At 44.9% G+C, this 22,341-nt stretch overlaps 1 protein-coding gene across 4 annotated transcripts in view; it reads right to left on the bottom strand.

Moving 5' to 3' along the window:
* The window catches only part of dlgap2a (discs, large (Drosophila) homolog-associated protein 2a), a 1,284,003-nt gene that overhangs the window by 660,285 nt on the left and 601,377 nt on the right, over window positions 1-22,341 (bottom strand). For all 4 annotated transcript variants that reach the window (XM_038800403.1, XM_038800402.1, XM_038800404.1 and 1 more), the window contains one exon: window positions 8,839-8,958. In XM_038800403.1, the coding sequence (XP_038656331.1) occupies window positions 8,839-8,958 (120 nt within the window). The remainder of the gene's footprint in view (window positions 1-8,838; window positions 8,959-22,341) is intronic.

Here is a 22,341-nt window from a genome sequence, read left to right as displayed (position 1 = left end):
AAGAGGAATCACGAAATTAACCCATTGAGAGAGAAAACTAAGGAACATTAAGGGTCTCAATTGGGGTAAGGGTGGGCTCCTCCCCTCCACCACCACCATCAAAGGCCCTACCCACCTCACTGTACAATTGCTTCAAGGTCGCACGGTAGCACAAGTGGGGCACTGTGGCTTCACAGCGCCAGGATTCCAGGTTCGATTCCCTGCTGGGTCACTGTCTGTACAGAGTCTGCAGGTTCTCCCAGTGTCTGCGTGGGTACCCTCCGGGTGCTCCAGTTTCCTCCCGCAGTCCAAAGACGTGCAGGTTAGGTGGATTGACCATGCTAAATTGCCCTTTATGACCAAAAAGGTTAGGAGGGGTTATTGGATTACGGGGATAGGGTGGAAGTGAGGGCTTAAGTGGGTCGGTGCAGACTCGATGGGCCGAATGGCCTCCTTCTGCACTGTATGTTCTATGTTGGGATGGGCTGGATCCATGAGAGAAACTGTCCATGCATTTTCACATGCCGAACACCCTCTCCACCATTCCTGTCTCCACGTCATGGGAGGAGTGTAAACTTCAAGCCATAGAGTACAGAGTTCCATAAAACAAATGTTAAACAGGGGACAAAAACAAGCAGGAAATAAGCAGGAAGAATAGGAAATATACAGAACAAAAAGGAAACTTACAGAAAGGGGATAGAGAAAGAGTTGGGAACATGAATTGGAGACAGCTAAACTGATGTCAATGAGAGATAGGACTTACAAAGTATAAATTCCTGACCATGCAAGAAAGAATGAGAGAGAAACTAAAGAGAAATAAAGACCAAGAAAACGCAGTGAAACAGTGACGAAGAAAGGAGAATAGATTGAAAAAGCTGCGAGAAACATCAGTTGGAATATACAAATGATGAAAACTGATAGTGGAGAGCATATTTTTATAAGTAAGTTTAAGAATCATTTTTAAATATCTTTTCAAATTATTTTAATTTGAATATTTCCATGTCTACTAAGATTACTTTAAATGATTTGGTGCCAGGTTTTTCACGAAGAGGCATTACAACACAGAGGAGGCCACTTGGACCATCAAGTCCATGTCAGAAATTTAACCCAGATTAAATTTTAAGAATTGGAGCAACAGCAGTTTCTACACTTCATGACTTCAGCACAGATATGATTGAAAATAATAGTGGAAAGCAGATAAATGCATATTTTTTATTGTCGCATTGTCCTGCAATGACTGAGCCTTTTCCAAGTTTTTTTTCCAATCAGGGCTAAATTATCAATGACCCTTGATTTGTGATATCAATGTGTCACAATAATCTTGTTCTCAATTTCTTCTAGTGGCAATAATAACTATGACTGATAAAGCATTCGAGATTTCTTGACCAATGTCATTAAGTCTCAGGAATCTGTTCACTATTTGGAAAACCAGTATAGAAGCCGGTTCCACCCTATATGGAAGGAGTGAGGTACAGATTCACCAGAATGATACTGGGACTTGCTATGGCCACATGAGAAGGAAAAAACTGGCTCCCCTCTATTCAGCCTCCTCGGCTGGTCACAACAAAAGTTTTAAATTTATTTTTCATGCAGATATGCCTATTCCCAAATCAGAACGGATTAACTATTTATGCAGCCAATGTTTCAATATCTTGCACTTTGCATTTTAATGTATCTTCCTTACACATTGATGAGTTTCAATAGTCTCTGAATTATAGAAAATGTCCCTCTCTTCACACTCCCCTGAATGTGTCTTGTTTGCCTTTTTCACCTTTAACTTGAAGGTGGCCTTTTATTTCGAAGTAGTTTATTCTGTCTCATTTCAATCGCAACATTTACAGTTAGTTGAAAGTTGAAAAATCATTTTTTCAAAATGCGAGGAGCATTGTCTCGTGACAGACTAAAAGGGTTAAATTATTATCTGGTATAATTATACTTAGAACACAGAAACAAACCAATTGATACAGCAGGTCAAAAGAGAGTGTACATTCCATACGAGCCCCATCCACCTTTTTTACACCAACCACTTCAACCTATCCTTCTATTCTCTTCTCCCTCATGAGCTTATCCAACTTCTTCTTAAATTCATTTATGTTTTTTGCCTCTAATATTCCCTGTAGTCACAAGTTCTGCATTCTAACAATGCTCCAAGTAGAGAAATGTCAGGTAAACAAGGAATTATAATATTGTCATTTGTCTCATGTACTGGAAAACAGGCAAGGGGGGTTGTGGTTGTTGCAACTGGATTAAGAGACAGAGTGACTGCAAGGCAACAGTAAGTCGTTTTGATATGTTAATGAACCAAGAGGAACATCAATAATAGTTTACACATGACAGATCTCCCAGAAGACAGTGCAGCAAGGCCAGACCTGGAGAACCAGTTGCTGTTAGTCTCAGAGGACGCGCTAAGGGCAGAAGGGTAAAATTACTGGAATTCTATAGGTTCAAAAAGCTATAAAGGATTGTTGCCAAGCAGAAGAGGGAGGATTAGCTCTGAATGTAGTTTAAATTTAATTTAATTTAATTTAATAATCTGCATTGTCACAAGTAGGCTTACATTAACACTGCAATGAAGTTACTGTGAAAAGCCCCGAGTCACCACATTCCGGCGTCTGGTCAGGTACAGAGAGGGAGAATTCAGAATGTCCAAATTACTTAACCGCACGTCTTTCAGCATTGTGGGAGGAAACCGGAGCACCCGCACGCAGACACGGGGAGAATGTGCAGACTCCGCACTGACAATGACCAAAGTCGGGAATCGAACCTGGGACCCTGGAGCTGTGAAGCAACAGTGCTACCCACTGTGCTACCGTGCTGTCATTTGGAGCTGTTTTAAAGTACTGTTAACTGTGTGAAACCATTCTTGTGTTTAAGTTATTTTTGCTTATTTTTTAAAACGTTTACTTTAATATAAAATCATCACAATTGGCCAGAGATGTCATTTCCTGATTTCAGAACCCACCCTCATAATATACAAACTGCAGATGTTTCAAATTTTCCTTTGGAATCTGGACAGCTTGGCATTTGCTGGCAGACGTGATTAAAGGGTCGATAGTTTCCCTATGTCTACCTTATTGCTTGTCGGTGAGTCCAGACCTGGGAGGATAGTCTTAAAAGTAGAGTTCAGCCATTCAGGAGTGGTGTCAGGAGCAATTTCTGACACAAAGGATAGTGGAAACCTGTACCCCACAAAACAGTTGAGACTAGGTCAATTGGCAATTTAAGAAACACGAGTGACATATTTTTAGTATCAAACAGACAGTTCTGGGAAAACCCAGCATGTCTGGCAGCATCAATTCCAAAGTAGAGTCATATTAAACTCAGGAGTTTAACTCCGTTACTCTCTCCACAGATGTTGCCAGACCTGCTGAGTATTTCTAGAACGTTCTGTGTTTATTTCAGATCTCCAGCATCCATAGTATTTTGCCTTCATTGAAAGTTAAGCAAGGGTTTTTTTATTCAATCAGGAGATGTGTTCGTTGCTGGCAAAGCCAACATTTACTGTCCATCCTTAACTGCCCCTCAGCAGTTTGTGTGGTGAAGGTACTCTATTTTCTGTTTGGGAGGGAACTCCAGTTGATCCAGCGACTTTGATATATTTGAAGCCCAGGAAAATTCCCTTCTTCAGGATAAACAGCCCTGAATAGCCAGGTTTTGTTCGAGGGCGTGTGCTGGAAACATGCCCACTGCTGCAGAAAAAGGTTCGTAGGCAACCAGAGGGGCTGGCAAATGCCAAGATGAGCTGCTTAAAAGGCCCACCACTCAGATCTACAACTATCTCCCAGTTGTAATAAAAGTAGTTACGCTCTCTAGCTCTTACTCCTCACACCCATTCATCTCCCATCCACTCTCCATGCCCCCATCAATGCCAAATAGTTTCCTATCCAACACTATGGCCCCTCATACTCTCCATCCAACCTATGCGCTTCTACCCACCCCCAAAGGTCCCTCATAACTTACATGCCAACCTGTGTCCCTCTACCCAATCTCTTGGTCCCTTAGAGTCCTGTGACAATTTATGCCAATCCATGTCCCTCCCCCCATTCCCCATCCTTACACCCTGAAAGCCAACTCGCCTTGTATTCACCATGGGCAGACATCAGGAGACATGCTGAAATTAAATGACTTAAGGTTCTAGGTATCTATACAGATTTCACGACATAAAAAAACACTCACTGATAAAAACCCATTTAATACATTTAAATATCTTCAAGTATTTCATCCCATATTAAATCAAATATTTGGATTAACAGCTCAACACCAAAGACAACCAATCCAATAATAACCTCTTGGAGCTGTGAATTAAACTGTACCTTTACAGGATCTCAATTGGGACAATGACAGGTTGTGGAAGTAGGCAAACAGTTAATAATAGCATAATAATAGCACTCAGGTTTATGTCAACAAACAGCTATGGAAATGACAAGCATTGTTTCTTTTCATCTTAGAGGTACAGAATGTTGTTATTACTTTAAATTTAAAGAGCAGGGGATATAAATAACTTGACAGTTCAACAGACAGTATTCACTTTTTATACTTATTTATGTCTACTATTAAAACTTGTAAGTCATGCACTGTGGGAAACAAACCTTGCTCCAATAAAATAGGGTCTGTTTGAACTCTGCACTGAGTTCATGCAGGGATTGGGTTTCCCATTTTTGTCAATCACATCCTGTCCCCTTACCATTCCTGGCAAAAATAGGATCTGTCAAAAATGGGACCAGGGTCATAGCACCATTCGTCTCCATGAAAGTCCAGCCTGAATGCTGTGTGTTTTGGAGGATAACTTGCAAGTTCCAGTGTTCTTATATGAGTATTTCCCTCATCTTTCTAGGTGGTAGAGGCCAGGGGTTTGTAAGGGGCTACGAAGAAGCCCTGGTGAGTTGTTGCAGTGCATCTTGTCAATGATAGCCTCTGCAGCTATTTTGCGCTGGTGTGAACATTTAAGAGCATGGATGAGGCACCAGCCAAGTTGGCTGGTTTGTTCTGGATGGTATTGAGCTTCTTGAGTGTTGTTGGAATGACACTCATCTCAACAAGTGATGAGTGCTGACTTGTACCTGGTAGAATGTGGAAAGGCATTGGGAGTCAGGAGGTGAGCTACATATTAGAAAACACTCAGCCTCTAACCAATTCTTGTAGCTACCGTATTTATGTGGCTGGCCCAATGAATTATCGGATGACCTCCAAGATGTTGAGGGTGGGGAATTCAGCAATGGTAATACCACTGAATGTCAAGTTGTGGTGCCCATACTCTCTTGGAGATGGTAGCTGCCTGAGACTTGCGTGGTGTGAATATTACTAGCCACCATTAGTCCAAGCCTGAATGTTGTCCAAGTGTAACTGTATTTGGACATTGACTACTTCTTTATGTGAGGAGTAGTGAATAGAACTGAACACTGTGTAATCATTCGTGAACACTCCTTTCTGGCCTAGTGATAGAGGGAAGGCAATTAATTGAGCCTCTGAAGATAGCTGAGCCTGCAACATTACCCTGAGTTAGTCCTGCAGCAATGTTCTGAGGCTAAGATGATTGACCTCCAACAACCACAACCATCTTCCCTTGTGGTAGATAAGACTACAGTCAATGCAGAGTGTGCCCCAAATTGCACTGACTTCAATTTGGCTAGGGCTCCTTGATGCTGCCCTTGGTCAAATATTACCTTGATGCCAAGGGCAGTCACTCACCTCGCCTTTGGAATTAAACTTTTAGTTGATTAGATTAGAACAGTACAGCACAGAACAGGCCCTTCGGCCCTCGATGTTGTGCCGAGCAAGATCACCCAACTCAACCCAACGTATCCACCCTATGCCAGTAACCCAACAACAACCCCCCCCCCCCTTATTTTTTAGGACACTAAGGGCAATTTAGCATGGCCAATCCACCTAACCCGCACATCTTTGGACTGTGGGAGGAAACCGGAGCACCCGGAGGAAACCCACGCACACATGGGGAGGACGTGCAGACTCCGCACAGACAGTGACCCAGCCGGGAATTGAACCTGGGACCCTGGAGCTGTGAAGCATTTATGCTAACCACCATGCTACCGTGCTGCCCCGTGATGTTAGGACTAAGGATGCAATGAGACCTGGAGCTAAGTGGCCTTTGACAAAACCCAAACTGAGCATCGGTGAGCTGGCTACAAGTGAGTAAATGCTGCTTGATAGCACTGTTAATGATTCCTTCCATCACTTTGCAGGTAACTAAGAGTTGTCGATAGTTAGCCATAACAGATTTGTCCTGCTTTTTGTGGATAGGGAATACCTGACTAATTTGCCACATTGTTGGGTAGGTTACTGGAACAGTTTTGGCTAAGAGGCATGGCTAATCTTAATCTTGCGGGGCATGTCTTCTGGACTGCAGTCAGCATGTAATCTGGTAGGCGAGGGGCCTGGCTAGTTCTAGATGTTGCTTGGAACCAGAGTCTTCATTGTATTCAGTGTATTCTGCCATTTCTCGATGGCAAGTGATATAAATTAAAATGGCTGAAGACTTGCATCTGTGATTCTGTGGACCTCAGGGGGAGGCTGAGATGGATCATCCACGTGGCAATTTTGGCTAATGCATGGCAAATGCATTAGCCAAATGAATTTACAGTGCAGAAGGAGGCCATTCAGCCCATCGAGTCTGCACCAGCTCCTGGCAAAAGCATCCTACCCAAGGTTAACACCTCCACCCTATCCCCATAACCCAGTAACCCCACCCAACACTAAGGGCAATTTTGGACACTAAGGGCAATTTATCATGGCCAATCCACCTAACCTGCACATATTTGGACTGTTGTGTTGCACTAACATGCAGGACATTATCACAGTGTACGAGGATCCTTAGATAATTAAGCATAATGAAACAAAGCATGATAGATGGAATGAAGATACATATCATTCATGTTCTAACCAAATTTTCTGATTTCATGTGTACCAGGCATTGGAAAATTCCAGAATTAGTCATTGATGATTCAATCATGCAAAAATTGCAGAAGCAACAGTAGCTGCAGATAAACGAATTGTTATAACCCCCACTTATATTTATTCATTAAATTCATTCTAAACTAGCAATTTTGAATTCATAAGAACTGGCCCAGTGTAAGCACTAACACAGCATCATCTATTCAAATACAAAAAGAACGTCATCCACCCACAGTTCTGAATAGCATCATGCCACAGCAGTGAGCCTCAGCGTCTGACACAAACCAACTCAAAATTCCCATTGAACAAATTAAAATGAACGAAGCTTCGATATGTATAAAGTACATTCATTTTGCCAGATCAAAAATATTTTCACACATACAAAATTCTAAATTCTGGCTACTTTAAATTTTTACTGAACAAAACCAACATTTTTGTTCTGGGCAATTTAAAAATAGAATAATCACGCCGAGGTCCCAGGTTCGATCCTGGCTTTGGGTCACTGTCCGTGTGAAGTTTGCACATTCTCCCCATGTTTGCGTGGGTTACACACTCCCCCCCCCCACAACACAAAGATGTGCAGGGTAGGTGGATTGGTCACGCTAAATTGCCCCTTAATTGGAAAAAATAAATTGGGTACTCAAAATTTATATGACAAAAAAATAGAATAATCAGAGGGCCTTTCACCTCTGGTCGGATAAGACCTCGTATCAGAAATAGCTGAGTGTCGACTCCCTATGCAAAAGCGTTCTTAGAGGGTGATCAGCCTGTGGAACTTCCTGGAGGTAATAATGAAGAATAAAAAAATTGAAGTAAGATTCCAGGTAATACCTAATGGATTGAAGCCTCTTGGCACCAGATGCACTTGCCATTAAAGGACAGAGGGGTATTTCTGCAAAGAATTTCTGTGTTGGCTATGTATTCTTCAAACTGTTGGGGGGGGGGGGGGGGGGTGGAGGGGAGGTGGAAAGAGGTACATGGAATTGAGTCGTGTAAAACAATTTCTGGGGGTAATTTTCACCTTGATCGCTTAGGCAGTTAACTGGCAGATCCAACCTGCTCTGTCAGTTTATTGACCAAACAATCAAGTCCCAAACTACCCACATTGCAACCATCCAGGGACCTGAACACCATTTCTTGCTCTAAATACATAGCTAGAAAAATTTAATATTAAGCTCTAGTGTCAATAGAGCTCGGCACACAAATTCACGTATCGTAGCTGGGCAAGCTAGTGAGGAGTTTTTGTTACCAAGGAGTCAGAGGTGAATGAGACTTAATAAGCTTTGGAGCCTCTTATATTTTACTGACAGATATCACAGGGTTTTCAAAAGCAAATTCTTTTTGCACAAGATGATTTTTTTATTAGACTTTATTTTACTTGTGTTCAGAAACCTTTAAATTCCAGCAGTTCACAGTTTTCCTTCTGGATTGAGGATCCTCGCAAGCAAGTGACAAAATAAAAAGGAAAAAAGGAGGTGTTGGAAGGCTGGGGGGGTGTGGGGAGATGGGGATTGGGGGGGGAAGGGGTGGGGGGGGGGGGGGTTGTCAAAGATTAGCAAACCCAAACTGCAACTTTAAACTAATAGTGGACAAACAGAGAATGTTTCCATTTGCGGGAGGTACCAAAACCTGTGGCCACAAAGTAGGATATTCACTAATAAATCCAAAAAAAAGAATTTACCCAAGAGTGATTAGAATGGAAAACTTGCTACCAAAGAGTGGTTGTGTCAATTGGGATAGATGCACTGAAGGGGAAGCTAGGTAAACAGTTGACGGAGAAAGGAAGGTTTTGCTGGGTGAATTAAATGAAGAAGGATGAGAAGTAGATTGGGTGGAGGAAAAGACCTAATTTAGCCTGTTTGGCCAAATTATCTGTTTCTGTTCAGTTATTCACCAAATAAAATAAAATGAATAGGGAGGGAACAGAGGAAGAAAAGATCAATGCCCCACCTGAATTGCACCTTCTTCGCCAGTCAATCACAGAGTGACAGTGACAGCAGTCATGGAGAAGTCCCCGACCCAGGTCGTCCCGCCCTCCAAGCTGAAAGAGTACATGTGGTGGAGAGTGATCTGTGAGGAGATAGAAACAGGGGGAAAGGAGCAGAAAGTAAAACAAAACCATTTCAATATCCAACAAGCACCAAGATACTAAAAAAAAGAGAGTAGAGGTTTTCGATAGTTGCATGCTTCTTCATATAGCAGATTCATGAGTAAATTATACATTCCTTTGTAAAACTACAAAATCTTGTGTTTATACCCATTGAAGGGAGGGATGTTATTGTTCAGAATTTCAGGTGCATAGGACCAAATTCTAGTAGAGACGGGAACAGTCCGCAGATCTTGGAAAATGGTATGTGGGGCCTGGAGGCCCAAGTCCCCGTTTCTGACAGACCCAACTTTTGCCAGCCAGAGGAAGGGGGAAGGAGCGTGCTTCAGATTCAAACTCAGTAAGGACATCTGGACTTACTACTGAGTTCAATACCCCATTTACTCTGTTGCAAGGACTTTAACCTGTCGTTCTGGAGTTATGAATTGATGGAATAGATGTAAATGCTCTTAAATAGACCTGATACATCATTCAAATGTCTGAAGTTTATACAATTTCATGCTCTTCAAACATAAAAAAGACTTAAGCTGTCAGTGATATTAAAAACAAAATTGTCTGCTGGACTAATGTGATTGACAGGCCAACTGGTGTAGGTTATAACAGAGCATTACCATCTGGTCATGCAGGTGCGATAGTATTCTTTGTCTGAGTTTCAAAAACTACAATTATCTCATCAGGGGATTCTTAGTTCTGCTTGATTGACAGTTTGAAGAGGCTACGAAAGAATTAACTGTCTTTGCTGTTTGTCTGGATAGACATTTGATGGTTTTTATGAGATATCAACCAATTAAGGAGGATTTTAAATCATTGCATGGGTTTCTTGAATAGTAGGGCATGATCTACTGGCCACGTTGCACTCGAACGACAATGAACCTCGGCCAGTATATCCTGTAAAGCTCTTTCGGTGGATTCCCAGCAGCCTTCACACCTCACGGGATATACCCAAGGCCCGCAATGTGTTGGAATTGGATCCTGCCAAAAAAGGACGTGACTAAATTTAAACCTCCTTAGGTGTACCTTAACTAGGACCGGCCTCCCAGGATCTGCCAGCTTCCCCAGCGAGGCCGCAGCTGACCGCCATTCAGTTCTGGTCCACACAAATGTGGACCAGGTGGAACGGTAACCCGGGGGGTCTCCTGGGCCATTGGAGGCCCCTGGGTGGTTGGGGATAGTGCAGGGTTCCCCTTGGCCCTCCCCCAGAATGGTCACCTTGGCATTGCCCAGCTTCCATCTTGGGACTGGCACCCTGGCACTGCCAAGGTGCCCATGTGGCACTGCCAAACTAAAGTGCCTGGGTGCCAGGGTGGTACTGCCAAGGGTTAGGGCCCGATAGGGGCCAAGCCAATGAAAGGAAGGTGGAGGAGGGTTTGAAAGCTGTGGGGGTGCATGGCAGGTAACTAGGGGCCTCTGGAAGTTAGGGTTGTGACGGGGGGGGGAGTCCTGGAGTGGGACCTGTAAGGGAGTGTGGGGAGCCTGAAGTGGGGTGGCCCCCACGGACCCCATAGTGGAGTGGCATCACTTGGAGAAGGGGAAGGTGTAGTGTAGTGCCCAAGTGTGTGGTGGGTGACATTGCTCATGAATGGGGGATGTGGGGGACCCACAGCTCACTTAGAGATTGGGGTACTCTTTCAAAATAGAGGCCCAATCTCTGGGTTCAGCTCCCCAGTGCTGAAAGAAATCTAAGGGAGGTATTTACCGGCTGTCCACAGCGGGGAGAAAATTTCAGTCCCATGCCAGGGCACAGGTTTCCCGAATCCAAGGCAATTATCCTAATTCTCAGGGGAATACTTTCCACCAGGCTGGAGCTGTTTGTGGTGGTTGGAGGCCAATCATCTCAGCCCATCACTACTGAAGTTCAGCAGGGCAGAAGTTTCTCCTCTGCTCAACCATCCTCACGTGCTTCATCAATGACCTCCCGTTCATAAGGTCAGAAGGGGGATGGAATACTTGTTGACAATTGCATATTGTTCAGTATATTTGAAATTCCTCAGATAATGAAGCAGACCGTGGGCGGGATTCACCCCTACCCGGTGGGGTGGGGGTCCCTCCGGGATGGAGTAGCGTGAACCACTCCAGCGTCGGGCCACCCCAAAGGTGCGGAATCCTCCGCACCTTCAGGGGCTAAGCCCGCCCCGGAGTGATTGGCGCCCGGCTGGCCAGCAGCAAAGAAGCTTGGCGCCATGCTAACCGGTGCCGAAGGGCCTCCGCCGGCCAGCGCGAGTTGGCGCATGCGTGGGAGCACCAGCGCGTGCTGGCGTCATCCCCGCGCATGTGTAGAGGGATTTGCTTCCGCACCAGGAATGGTGGAGGACCTCCGGTGCGGAACAATAGAGTGCCTCCACAGCACAGGCCTGCCTGCGGATCGGTGGGTCCCAACCACGGGCCAGGCCACTGTGGGGGCACCCCTCCGGGGCCAGATCCCCCCGTGACCCCCCAGGAACCCTGGAGCCCGCCCGCGCTGCCAGGTTCCGCCAGTAAGGGACCTTCTCTAATTTACACCGGCGGGACCGGCCCACCGCGGGCCGGAGAATTCGGTCAACCCCGGGGCCCACTGAGTCGTGCCAGACCCCGCCATTCTCAGAGGTGGGCGGCGCGACTCACGGCGGGGCAATTTTTGGGGGGGGCGGGAGAATTAGGAGGACGGCGGGGGCGGGATTCACGCCGACCCCCGGTGATTCTCTCACCCAGCGGGGGGTCAGAGAATCCCGCCCCGTGTCTATATGTAGCAAGACGAGTATAACATTGAGGCCTGCGCGAAGAGGAAAGTAATATTTGTGAACACAAGGAGCAATGGTTATCTCTGATAGAAGGGAGTCTAACCCCATAACCTTGGCATTCAATGGCATTTACATTATCTAATCTCTCCACAATTAGCATCCACCTTAACTGGAACTGCCATATAAATACTGTGGTTTAAGAGCAGATCAGAGGCTAGGTATTACATAGAACAGCACAGCACAGTACAGGTCCTTCAGCCCACGATGTTGTGCCGACCATTTATCCTAATCTAAGATCAACCTAACCTACATCCCTTCAATTTACTGCTGTCCATGTGCCTGTCTAAGAGTCGCTTAAATGTCCCTAATGACTCTGACTCCACCACCTCTGCTGTGGATTCCACACACCCACCACTCTCTGTGTAAAGAACCTACCTCTGACATCTTCCCCACACCTTCCTCCAAACACCTTAAAATGATGTCCCCTCGTGACAGCCATTTCCACCCTGGGGAAAAGTCTCTGGCTATCCATTCTATCCATGCCTCTCATCACCTTGTGCACCTCTATCAAGTCACCTCTCTACCTTCTTTGCTCCAGTGAGAAAAGCCCTAGCTTCCTCAACCTTTCTTCATAAGACATGTCCTCCAGTCCAGGCAGCATCCTGGTAAATCTCCTCTGTACCCTCGCCAAAGCATCCACATCCTCCTATAATGAGGCGACCAGAACTGGACACAATATTCCTCTATTCTGATGAGTAATTCACCTCCTGACATCCCATAGACTTTCCATCATTTACAAGGCACAAGTGAGAAGTATGATGGAATACTTGTCATATGCCTGGATGAGTAGAGCTTCCACACCATCCAGGAAAGTATCCAACATCTTAAACACGTACTCCCTCTATTATGGCTCACGGTGTATTATCTACAAGATGCACTGCAGCAACTTGCCACGTCTCCTTCAAAAATAAATTTGATACCTGTGACCTCTATCATGTGGAGGGCAAGGGCAGCAGGCACAGGGGAACACCACCACCTGCACGTTCCCCTCCAAGTCACATAGTATCTTCACTTGGAAATTGATTGCCTTTTCTTCATCATCACCAGGATGTAATCTTCCAACATCCTCCCTAACAGCACTACAATAAAATGTTCAAGAAGGTAGCTCACCACTTTCTCAAGAGTATTTGGAGAAAGGCAAAACTGCTGGCCTTGCCATCAATGTCCAAATGCAGAGAATGCATTTTTTTTTAAAAGGTCACTGTTAATATATAATTTATTCATATTAGGCCTTAGGCCTTAGCCCTGGGGAATATTTTATCCACTCCTTTCTATTGTGTTGCCACTAACTCAGAATTTGTTTTTTGATTCCTGACATTTTAGCAGTGAAAGAATGCTTTCAGAACTTCTTGTGCATAACCAAAGTAAAAAAAGTTAAACGACAAAATATTGGTTTTAACAGTATCACATTATATAAACCAAATTCAAAAATAGATTGCTTTATGATAATTTAAAATGTCTGTTTGTGTTATTATTAACACACTAAGTAATCCAACAGCCAATACATTGCTGAGTCACTTATCAAACATAATTAATGTACTAATATTTTGGTGAGAGAGATGGATTACATTGATGATGGTAATAGAAAATCTGGAGAAGGAGTTCAAGGAGATGGTACATCCCAAATAACTCTCGTTCCTGATCGCAAACCTGAAACCCAGATTAGGACATAGGTGGATGGCATTAGGGGACATCTTTGTCCAGCCCCTCTAGAGAATTAGTTTCGAACAAAACACCTGCAAATATTCACACGTCCCAAATTATCCCCATCAATATTAGAGTAGACAACAGCAAAATTATGACAGAAGATACAGCATTGGAACAGACTTGTAGGAGGAAGAAGGGCCTGATCAAAAGTATCAAAAAGCTGTGGGCAAAAAGAAATCTTGCAACATAAAAACCAGATGACTAAGAATATTTTGTAACTGTTGCTTTTCGTCTATTAAGTTGCTTTTAACATTTAGATTGAACTCAAATGATGTTATACTTATTAATAAATATATATTTAATTTGCAGCAATTCCTTGATAAACTTGCAGTTGACGCGGAGTACAATTGAGAATGTCCGAGCTCATTTCAAAGAAGACCATGTAAAAGGTATGGGCCAATTTTATATCCGTATGCCAACATAATTTCCAAATATAAAGTTCTGACAACTGAGGTTCCTCACTGTGGGATTGATTTCACAAAGTTGGCTCCATAGAGATAACTTTCCAGTTTGTTTGGATATGAATCTACATCCTGAGGTGAAATGTCATTGGCATTCACTACAACACAATATTCTGCACAAAGTTGTGTCAGTGTGGAGCAGCTGTACGTCACATGTAACACAGCAGCATTGCCACATCCTCTATTTTGGAAATACTGAGCACTCAAAAGGGAAGGAAGGAAGGAGGGAATTGTGTCATTATCGGCAGGTCCTATGCTGCATGCTTCTGAAATTAAATTATTATCTATCTAGCAGGTGAGGAAAGGTTTTGGGCTTTAAGGTAATTGTGCCCCATGCATGATATGATTGCTGCAAAACAGAGACATTGGGCCAGATTCTTCTGCCCTGCCCACCACGAGGCCGCCATGGGTGGGGCATGGACCATTGACCTTGGGTGGGAATTTCCGGTCACCGGGCGGGTGCGGCCGGAGAACCCCGCCCATAACATTGACATTACATCTAAAACACATGGGGTGGAACTTTGCGCTGGCTGGCTGGGGTGGGAAAACTGACATGTAGCTCTTCAGCTGCACAGATTCTCTGGCACTCTGGGGTGATTTTCGTCATCATGTTGGCGGGTTAGGGCCTGATAGAGTTGTCAACGCTGGGTCTACAGGGATTAGGCAGCCATCTTTAAAGTGTGCCCCAATCTGCACTAAAACAACACTCCCCCTCCCCCGCATTCCCCCTCCCTTTCATTCCCTCCTCTCCCCTCCCCCCACAAGTGTCAGGGCAACCGTCCACCCCTCACGAGCACCGGATCAACTGCCGCCCATGAAGATTGGGGCAAGGTTCCGCAACCCTCACGAGCACCGGCAACCATCCTCTACACATAAGGGGGACCGCCCCAATGGAGCTTTCCAAAAGGCCTGTCCAGGCATTGCCAGTTTGGCACTACCAGGTTGGCACTGGCAGGTTGTCACTGGCAGGTTGTCACTGGCAGGTGACTGTCCAGTCATGACCCTCTCCCTATGGAGGGCTATATTTACCGTTGCGCCATTTCACCTTTATTTTTTCACTCCTGCTGTTCCTATTTCTGGCTTCAGTAACTTTTTTGCTATTTGAATAGTAGTTGGTGAGTGGTGTGTTATTAGTCCTTGGAATGGGCTACTTTCCATGCCTTCAGATAGTGTGCTTCTCCACTCTAGGATTACCTTGTATACACCTGTGTTAGATTTTGCTTATTCCTTAATGAGTCCTTTGTCAATTTTCACTGCCACTGCAGCTTTTCTATTTGGCTGGATATAATGTGGAGATGATTTGTAGTGTGGAATTTCCCAATCGTTTCTGAAACTGTTGAATTCTTCGCTTGTGAACCGAGGGCCATTCTCATTCATCTCTATGTCTGGAATGTATGAGGTGTGCTTCCTGGCATTCAACCATTTCTCCTATCATTGTTGAAGTCAACGGGTTTCCATCCCATTAGTCAGAATAGTAGTCAACAATAACATAATAGTCAATTCCTGCTGTGGTGAAGAGGTCTACTTCCAGCTTCATCCATGGTCTACCTGGGATGCCTTGCATCATGAGCCACTCTCTAGCTTATTTAGCTTGGTACTTATTACAAGTTCTGCACTGTTCAATATGGGGCGGGATTCTGTGATCCTGAGGCTAAATGTTGAAGCCGTCGTAAACGCCGTAGCATTTCTCAACAGCGTCAACATGCCCTCAGGAGCAGAAATTCTGACCCCATACAGGGGGCCAGCATGGCACTGGAGCGACCCACGCCTCTCCAGAAGGCCGGCTAAGAGCAGATCTGAATGCCGCCGGCGGTACTCGGCTTTTTTGGCCTGACCGCTCTGCCCATCCCGGGCTGAGAATCGCCTAGGGGGCTGCGTAGAGCGGCCCCCGACCGGCGCCATGCCGACCGCACCGGCGCCAATGGCACCGATTCTCCATTCTCCAGAGAATCGGCAGACCGGCTTCGGGGAGGTGTGGCACGATTCGTGCCGGTCCCGGCGATTCTCCGGCCCGGCCCGGGGTCTTTAATTTAATTGCTTGTGTTTGTCAGTAAAGCACTTTGCGTGCCTCTCTCAGACTCGACTGAATTCTTTCAATCGTTGGCATGGGGTAACTATATCGCTTCAGTGCTTTATTTATATCCTTTGAGTCTAAGAATGCTCACAGCTTTCCAGGTTGTTTCACTGCTACCATGCTGCTAATCCAGTCTGTCAGAGTTGTCACTTTCTTGATTACTCCCCCTTTTCCAGCTCTTCTACCTTGTCTTTAAGCTTGACCTGAGGGCAGATATCGAATTGGTCTTACACTTTCTTGTACTTCTAGATGATACTCTCCTGGTAGACATCCGGACCCTGTGAATATATCTTTGTACTCCTCTAGGATCTGTTCAGTGATCAATGGTTTTGTGTGCTTGCTGCAACACGTGGTAAACCACAAGTGACACATTCAGGGTTAACAGTGACAAACCATTTGTCACCTCTGGACTTGACAGAACCAACCTTTGCATTGTGTACAGTACCTCATCAGACCCATCTGCTTATATCTCTCCTGTGGCTACCTGTATAGGCTTGTTTTTGATTCTTTCTATCAAAATACATAGATGCAAAATGATTTGGCTTCTTGCATTTAAAACACTGATTTCCCCATGCTGGGGAATCCTTCCTTTCCTTTGTATAATGTCCTCTGCAGTATTTGCATCCTGCCCTTTGTCTATGATTGCTCTGCCCTTTCAGCCTGTGATGTCACTCAACAAATGTATCTCCTGGTCTGCACTGTCAGACACATGCTCCAACTGACATTTTACAACTTCTGTATTTTTACACACATCTATCGCTTTCTTGAGCTTAGGTGTCTCCTCTTTCTGTGGACTTGTTCTCACTGAGGGCTCTCATATGCTCAAGACTGTTCTATCTAATCAGATCATCTTTTGGCTGTCCAAATTCACATGATTCTGCAAGGCTGTGTTACAGCAGTTACATACTAATCAATGGTTTCCTTTACATTTTGAGCTTGTGTTGAATAGTGCTCATAAATAACATTTACTCGAGGTTCAAAGTGTTGGTTCAAGGCTTTCAAAATCTCATTCATCTTTTTCCTGTGTTCATCAGATGATTTAGGGTGGAAAACAAGTTATAACAATCCTTCCCCTGCAGTGTGAGAAGTATGGCTACTCTCATCGGTTCAAGTTTGTTAATTAGATCTGTTGCCAGCTCGTAGTTTTCCCATTGCAAGTTGAAAAACTTCCAATTCTTCCACATATTACTTTCATTTCTACTGGGGAATGGAGTGGAAAGTTTACTCCCATGTTCACTCACCCAGAATTTTACTTGCAGCCTTCTGTATATTTTTGCTTTACCTTGCCCCTTTTTGGCAGATTTGTGTCCGTTTCTGAGATGTGGCTTCTCTGCAACATTGTCAGGGTTTAAAAGTCTATTTTAAATCCCACGTCTGACACCTTGGGTGCAACTTACTGCCTGTGTCCCGCCGGAATCGGGACTGGATGCAGCCAGTTGATCCCAGGAGAGGCCTCTCCCGGGATTGCCAATGCTTGTCCCGCCTCGCAAGATCTAACATGATCTAATAGGATGTCACAATCTGGATTCCCCCCCTCCCACAATGGGCAAGCCAGATAAGACAGGTAGTATTGCTGCATTTCAAAACCTAAACACCCCATCTGTTTAGCTCACTGGGCTAAATCGCTGGCATTGAAAGCAGACCAAGGCAAGCCAGCAGCACGGTTCGATTCCCGTAACAGCCTTCCCGAACAGGCGCCGGAATGTGGCGACTAGCGGCTTTCCACAGTAACTTTATTTGAAGCCTACTCGTGACAATAAGCGATTTTCATTTCATTTCATTTCATCTTCAACTATGATGCCACAATGGAAGAGTTTTTGAAAAAAGCACAACCTCCGAACACTAGGTGGCAATGGAAACCTATTATTTGACCCCTGTCGTCTGGGAGTTGGAGGATAGACTTATTTTGCAATGGTTCCGCAGAAGGTGATTAGTGTTAATAGTTTATTATTTTATTTATCCTAGTTATCTTTTTTTAAATTCAGAGTACCCAATTATTTTTTTTTCCAATTAAGGGCAAATTTACCGTGGCCAATTCACCTACCCTGCACATCTTTGGGTTGTGGGGGCGAAACCCACGCAAACACGGGGAGAATGTGTAAACTCCACACGGACAGTGACCCAGAGCCGGGATCAAACCTGGGACCTCGGTGCCGTGAGGCAGCAGTGCTATCCACTGCGCCACCGTACTGCCCTCGTTTAAGGGCAATTTAGCGTGGCCAATCCACCTAACCTGCACATCTTTGGGTTGTGGGGGTGAAACCCACGCAGACATGGGGAGAATATGCAAACTCCACACGGACAGTGACCCAGGGCCCGGATTCAAACCCGGGTCCTCAGCGCTGTAGTTCCAGTGCTAACCACTGTTCCACATGCCACCCTTATCCTAGATATCATATCACAGTTGTTCTACAATAAATTATTTAAACTAAATGTTCATCATTTACTTCGGCCAGCCTACAGAACATGACAATATACGCCAACACAAATTCCTTTCCTTTGAAATTATGCTCATGGAGTCACAAAGATTTGGTGAAAATCTATCAATCTCATTCAGTATCTTTAGATATTTTCTTTTTTCCCCCCAACTGCCGCAGTAATTTTAATATTCCATCTCATGGGGTTTTACATCAGCTATCTATAAAATAATTTCTGCATCATTGAACCTCTCAGTGGCAGGATGAATAATTTGTCAATCTCATGTTAGCTGCAGGACATCAAAGCACACAGATAGACAATAGGATAGTAAACGTAAATAGAGAACAGGGTGAATTGGTAAAAAGTGGTAAAAATTGAAGGGAAAAAGAAAGAATTAGTGAGTAGGTGGCAGGTAGAGGGATAGTATGAGGGGCGACACAGTTGTTTTTAACGAATGCTTTTCTTGTAGCCCAAGTCAGCTATTTACCGCATTGAAATTTTAAGTTTAATCAGAGAAAGTTTCAAACCTTCTGCATCTCTCAGCTCACAAAACACTGAATGAAATTCTCAGCGGTCACTATGGCAGCTGGCTGGAGAGGTGTCAAAAAGAAGTCTGTTCATCGGCCAAGTTCGGATTAAATTGCTGGCAGGAAATGTGCATGTTAACTGTCAGGGCAGTTACAACAGAGCTCTGGCAAGTCCCTACATTCTAAATAAAAACAAAAATGCTGGAAATACTCAGCAGGCCAGGCAGCATCCATGGGGAGAAGCAGAGTCCATGTTTCAGATTAATGGCCTTTCACCGGAGTAGAAGGAGGATGGAAATGTAGGAGTTTTTAGGCCAGTTGAAGGGAGAAGAGGACAGGAAGAGCAAAACGGAAGGTCTGTGTTTTGGTGACCACAAAGGACATGGGGGATTTCCAATAGATCTCCAGTTAGCTTTGTGGAAAACGAATTCCCCTAATGAATGGGTGGAGACTCGCCTAATACGAGATGCATGGTGGGAGTTTAAAACCGGGCCGGTGCCGTAGATCCCCAGCTAGGACGCGCGTGTTGTAAGCATCCATTTTTGTCACTTTAATGAAGGGAGTTAGATGACTGGCCTTGGTGAGGTTATTACGTTGGTGTCGAGGACTCAAAATAAGCTTTTCCAAACAGCCTTCAGAGTTGAATGTGAGCAACTCCACTGGTAAGAAACAACATGCCTCTCTTCGGCAATCTCGAACCGTATGACGGTAATGGAGAAGACTGGGCCCAATACACGGAGCGCATGCGTTACTTCTTCTGGGCTGAAAACATTGCGGGACTTGAGAAACAGAAAGCAATTCTGCTGACAACATGCAGGGCCCTGACATTCAGTGTAATAAAACGCCTGACCTCTCCAGGTGCCCCTAACTCAAAAACGTTTGATGAGCTACAGCCCTAGTGTCAAATCGCTATGACCCAAAGCGTTCTATCATTCTCCAGCTTTAATATGGCATATCGATGATCTGGCATGTCTTACAGAGATTGCTATGGCAGGGTTGCGTGGGTTCGTGGTCGCTGTTCTGAAAACTGGGTAGTTTGAGGTTGCAAAGTTGTTTGAAGGCAAGTAGTGGGGGTGTGGGGATGGCCTTGGCAAGATGTTCACCTTAATCGATGACGTGTTGAAGGCTGCGAAGAAGATGTCGTAGTTTATCCGCTCCGGTGAAGTACTGGAAGATGAAGGGTACTCTGTCAGTTGTGTCCCGTGTTTGTCTTCTGAGGAGATCGGTGCGGTGTTTTGCTGTGGCGCGTTGGAACTGTCGATCGATGAGTCGAGCGCCATATCCGAGGGCACATTGCAGCATCTGTAGATGTCTGCTACACTCCTCCTCGTCTGAGCAGATATTATGTTTACGGAGGGCTTGTCCATAGGTGATGGCTTCTTTCATGTGTTTAGGGTGGAAGCAGGAGAAGTGGAGCATCATGAGGTTATCCCTGGGCTTGTGGTAAAGCGAAGTGCTGAGGTGACCGTCCTTGACGGAGATGAGTGCCACCTTACCGCAACCTCAAGACGTGCCAGATCATCGATATGGGTACCACCATTACAATGGAGAACACTGCCTACCAGGTACGCGGTACATACTTGTGTGACTCTGCCAACATTGTCTACCTCATACGCTGCAGGAAAGGATATCCCGAAGCGTGGTACATTGGCGAGACCATGCAGACACTGCGACAACAGATGAATGGGCATCGCGCAACAGTCGGCAGGCAGAAATGTTCCATTCCAGTCGGGGAACACTCCAGCAGTCAAGTGCATTCAGCCTCTGATCTCCGGGTAAGCGTTCTCCAAGGCAGCTTTCATGAGGCACGACAACGCAAAATCAGTGAGCAGAAATTTATAGCCAAGTTGCACACACATGAGTACGGCCTCAACCGGGACCTTGGATTCATGTTGCATTACATTCACCCCCCACCATCCGAGCTTGCAAAATCCTACCAACTGTCCTGGCTTGAGACAATTCACACCTCTTTAACCTGGGGTTACCCCTATCTCTGGATCTGTAAAGACTTAATTACCTGCAAATGCTCGCATTCTAAGCATTGTCTTGCATCTTTGACTTTGTCTATATATATGTTTCTGGAACATACCCCTTCATTCACCTGAGGAAGGAGCTGTGCTCCGAAAGCTAGTGTTTGAAACAAACCTGTTGGACTTTAACCTGGTGTTGTTAGACTTCTTACTGTGCTCACCCAGTCCAACGGCAGCATCTCCACATCATGCATTCTATATATTATAGGTCTTTTCATGAAATAAAATCCTCATAACAAATCAAATTATTTTAAAAATCTTTATTTTAGCCCTAGTGGGCTAAATCGCTGGCTTGTAATGCAGAACACAGCCAGCAGCGCGGGTTCAATTCCCATATCAACCTCCCTGAACAGGTGCCGGAATGTGGCGACTAGGGGTTTTTCACAGTAACTTCATTGAAGCCTACTTGTGACAATAAGTTATTATTATTAACTCACTTTATATGTTTCTGGAACATACCTCTTCATTCACCTGAGGAAAGAGCAGTGCTCCGAAAGCTAGTGTTTGAAACAAACCTGTTGGACTTTGACGTGGTGTATAGAATGCAGTGATCACTTGCTAACGGGTATGATTTTCCGCCTAAGATACTTAGTGTTACTGGTCGTGGGTTCTGTGGGTCTTGGCGTAGTTGATGAGCCAAATCCTGAACCGCACCTTCAATCACTCAGTTAGCAGGTGTTTCCAAAAGGTGGGATCGGTCTTTGGATGCTAAGTTGCGAGTATTCCTTTCTCAGACTCCTGTTCTGGGCCTCCTCTTGTCGTCGGGTGTTCTCGAAGAATTATAACCTTTCAATCAGGAGGTTCCTCCAAATAGGTCTCTTCTCAGCAAAGGTCTCCCATGCATTTACGCTGTGTTCCACTTCTTGAGGTAAGCATACGAGGTGTCTTTGAAGAGCGCCCTTTGTCCTTCCCTTATTCGAGATCCTTCCTTGAGCTGGGTGAAGAAGATCGGGACTCTGACATCCTAAGCATATGGCCGGCCCAGTGGAGTTGATCATGGCCTCAATGCTGGTGCTATCAACTCCTTCAAGGACACTAACGTTAGCATACCAGTCCTCCCAGCTGATTCAGAGCTAAAGTACATTTGGATTGTGCAATGTATTTTAAGCTCTGTTGTTTAAAAGTCTCCCTGAAGTAACGTTCATCCTTACAAGCCTCAGTGATTACTTCAAATGCTTTAACAAAGTTTAATGCCTCAGTTGACATAGGCAAGCCACCTATAAGCTAATGTGAACTATCTCTCTGACAGGTATTGCAGCAAATCCATTAAGAACCCCTAAGAGTATACTGCCAAAGGACATCCCAAATTGATGCCAGAGGAGATGTGTGCCACGACACTGTACTTCAGCAGC

This window comes from Scyliorhinus canicula, chromosome 6 (genome assembly GCF_902713615.1).
Source record: "Scyliorhinus canicula chromosome 6, sScyCan1.1, whole genome shotgun sequence".
Classification (NCBI taxonomy): Eukaryota; Metazoa; Chordata; class Chondrichthyes; order Carcharhiniformes; family Scyliorhinidae; genus Scyliorhinus; species Scyliorhinus canicula.
This window is presented reverse-complemented; position numbering and strand designations above follow the sequence as displayed.